This window comes from Cynara cardunculus, unplaced genomic scaffold, assembly GCF_001531365.2.
Source record: "Cynara cardunculus var. scolymus isolate 2C unplaced genomic scaffold, CcrdV1 Un_Scaffold_11180, whole genome shotgun sequence".
Classification (NCBI taxonomy): domain Eukaryota; kingdom Viridiplantae; phylum Streptophyta; class Magnoliopsida; order Asterales; family Asteraceae; genus Cynara; species Cynara cardunculus.
The window spans coordinates 1-3,175 of record NW_020206485.1 but is presented as its reverse complement, the minus strand read 5'-3'; the positions used below and the strand labels follow the sequence as shown (position 1 = coordinate 3,175).

General features: G+C 33.4%; 1 protein-coding gene across 1 annotated transcript; it reads left to right on the top strand.

The window, feature by feature from the left end:
* Window positions 1-3: 3 nt before the first annotated feature.
* LOC112505453 (high-affinity nitrate transporter 2.1-like) lies at window positions 4-1,356 on the top strand. The gene is made up of 3 exons (XM_025109360.1): window positions 4-291; window positions 393-508; window positions 690-1,356. Exons 1-3 carry the CDS (start codon window positions 4-6, stop codon window positions 1,354-1,356), a joined length of 1,071 nt encoding a protein of 356 aa, XP_024965128.1.
* The last annotated feature ends 1,819 nt before the right edge of the window (window positions 1,357-3,175 follow it).

Below are 3,175 nucleotides of genomic sequence, written 5' to 3'. Positions count from 1 at the left end.
TGGATGAGTACCATGTTTAACAGCAAAATCATCGGGCTTGTGAATGGGACTGCCGCCGGGTGGGGGAACATGGGCGGAGGAGCCACACAACTCCTGATGCCGGTGTTGTTTGAAATCATCAAGAAGGCAGGCGCGACACCGTTCACGGCTTGGAGGATAGCATTTTTTATACCTGGGTGGCTTAACGTAATCATGGGGATATTGGTGTTGACTCTTGGCCAAGATCTCCCCGATGGTAACCTCGGTGCTCTTCAGAAGAAGGGTGATGTTGCCAAAGATAAATTCGGAAAGGTACATGTACACATTCATACCTACTACTTAGGGTTCCTAATTCATTGGTCACTCCCATGCTTATTAATTTTATGCTAATTTGGGATTTTTAATTTGTATAGATATTATGGTACGCTGCAACCAACTACCGGACATGGATTTTTGTGCTTCTCTATGGCTACTCGATGGGTGTCGAGTTAACGATTGATAACGTGATTGCAGAATACTTCTACGACAGGTATCATATTGTATAAACTTCATATTTTGTCCATGATTAAATGTGTTTCGATCAAAATAAAGAACTAAATATATATATATATATATATATATATAAATCTTGTACATTTCTGATAATTTTGAGTGATCAAATTTATTACAAAATTAACAGTTGTTTTGTTTTCTGTAATAATGAATGATAGATTTGATCTAAAGCTTCACCTAGCCGGAATCATTGCGGCCAGTTTCGGAATGGCAAATCTCTTAGCCCGTCCCTTTGGAGGGTTCACATCGGATTACATGGCGAAACGATGGGGGATGCGAGGTCGACTTTGGAACCTATGGCTCCTCCAAAGTGCCGGCGGTGTTTGTTGCCTCTTCCTCGGCCTAGTGAACTCACTGCCGTTAGCCATCACTTTTATGATCCTCTTTTCCATCGGAGCACAGGCGGCATGTGGAGCCACGTTCGGTATCATTCCCTTCATTTCCCGGCGATCACTGGGAATCATCTCGGGGATGACCGGTGCGGGCGGAAACTTCGGATCAGGGCTAACCCAATTGATATTCTTTGCAAGTGCATCATTCTCGACGGCGAAAGGATTGTCTTACATGGGTATCATGATAATAATTTGCACAATTCCGGTGAGTTTTGTTCACTTCCCACAATGGGGAAGCATGTTTTTTCCGGCGAGTCAAGACGTGGTCAAAGGTAGCGAAGAGCATTATTATGTTTCAGAGTGGACGGAGGAGGAGAAGCAGAAAGGGATGCACCAAGCAAGTGTGAGGTTCGCGGAGAACAGCCGTTCGGAGCGTGGTGGGAAGGTGGCGTCGGCGGCAACACCAACGACTAACACCCCCAACCATGCTTGATTTCCAGCAATTTTAAGATGTTTTTTTTAATGAAATAATTGCGTGTCTAACATGCAAAAAGAAGGAAAATTTATGTGTTTCGGATCTCCAAGTATGCAAATAATGTTGGGGGCTACAATCTCAATGTTATTCGATACAATTTAATGTGATTAAAGGCACCAATAATCACAACACATTCGCATGTTTATAACAAAATATTCAATTCAAGAGTAAATACCATATCCATGTAATCACAAGTTTTTCTCCTTGAATTCGAACATGAGATCTTCAAGCTTGTTTGACCTTTTGACCCTTTTGGTTTGTCATGACTATTTAAATAATTAGCTATATTATGTTAATTGCTATTTTAATTTTTCGGACCCGTATATTTGGATTTCCGAACATACCCTTTTGCCAAATGCGTTGGTATGCAAAGCTTGGAGGTTAAGAGAAAGACAACCACCACAAACCAAACAAGAAACGGTGTTTATTTGTGTACATTGTGTAGCTAAAATAAATATAAAACGTTTTTGGTTTTTTCTAAGTGTTTTTTTGTGTATTTTTTTCCACCTTTTTGTGTTGATGTTACATGCATAATAAATAAATTAAAGGCAATGAAAGCCACCGTTAATGTCCTTTTCTTACATAATCAAGAAAATGAAAGCTTATGGTTTTAATTAATTTTTAAGATTAGTTGCTTTTTGAAATATAATATTTATCTGAAATGGTGAAAAAGTTTAAAACTTGTAAAAGTATTGGTTGCCGTTACAAAAAGAACATGCATGTTGGTTGAAAACATTCGTTTACATATTGTGAGTTGATGTTTCTTGTGTAGTTAACGGTTTTTGTGTACATAATTTTCATGTTTTATTGTTTTACAAATCGATCAGTAACTGCTCAATCTGGTCTCTATATGTAGAAAAGAAAAAAAACAGCATTTGTGAATTATGGGTATTGTGTTTAATAACTCACTGTCTATTTATACTATATTATAAAGCATTTGATAAAAACTTTTAAAAATATTTTTTATGCATAAAGTACTGTTTATTGATGCATATTACTTAAAATTCAAGGTTACAAGTAAATTCTGAATATGTATAACTTATTAAAGCTTAATGTTTGAATTCGTATAACTAACTGCAGATAAACATAATCAAATACATGATAAACATTATTTTAATTTTTAAAAATCTAAAATATAAATAACATAATTATTGTGTTTTAACAGAATACTTAATTATTATCTTTAAAAAATTATTTTATTAAACCAAAAATAAATTAGTTTTTTTTAAACTTCAATTAAATTATAATAAAAAATTAAATTAAAAAAACACAAAAACGAAAACTTTTAAATAGTTAATTTGATACTAATATCGTTTTTTTTTCAAAATTTTATAATATCTTCAAATTTATATTTTATTCAAAAATACAAACATATAAATTGAAACATTAAAATTAAAATGTATCTCGTTATATTGTGTGAGTACACTTCTGTCGTCCGTAAATGCATGTAATTAGTCTTAAACAATAACAAAAGTTGGTTCTTAATGGCTTAGATGGGGCTCAGAAACTTCAATTTAATTGGGCTTTCCAACAAGATAATATAACCCAAATGTAGATTTAGCCCAAAACGAGTCAAATAGCATGAACTCATTAACACTAACACACTAGAATTCATACAAACTAGTCAGTCTAATAAATAGTAAAATACTTAATTTTTTGTAAAATTATTTATTTATACAATATTTAGTTTTATAGTTTCAAAAACATATATTTGTTTCTCCAGCATTGAGATTTATATATTTTTACTTTATTTTATTTTATTATATAATTTGAAATT

Excerpts from the sequence above, each read along its gene's own strand:
- LOC112505453 (XM_025109360.1), top strand. The coding sequence starts at position 4 with ATGAGTACCATGTTTAACAGCAAAATCATCGGGCTTGTGAATGGGACT. Across the intron at positions 292-392 it reads CCAAAGATAAATTCGGAAAG|ATATTATGGTACGCTGCAAC; the intron begins GTACATGTACAC and ends TAATTTGTATAG. Across the intron at positions 509-689 it reads GCAGAATACTTCTACGACAG|ATTTGATCTAAAGCTTCACC; the intron begins GTATCATATTGT and ends AATGAATGATAG.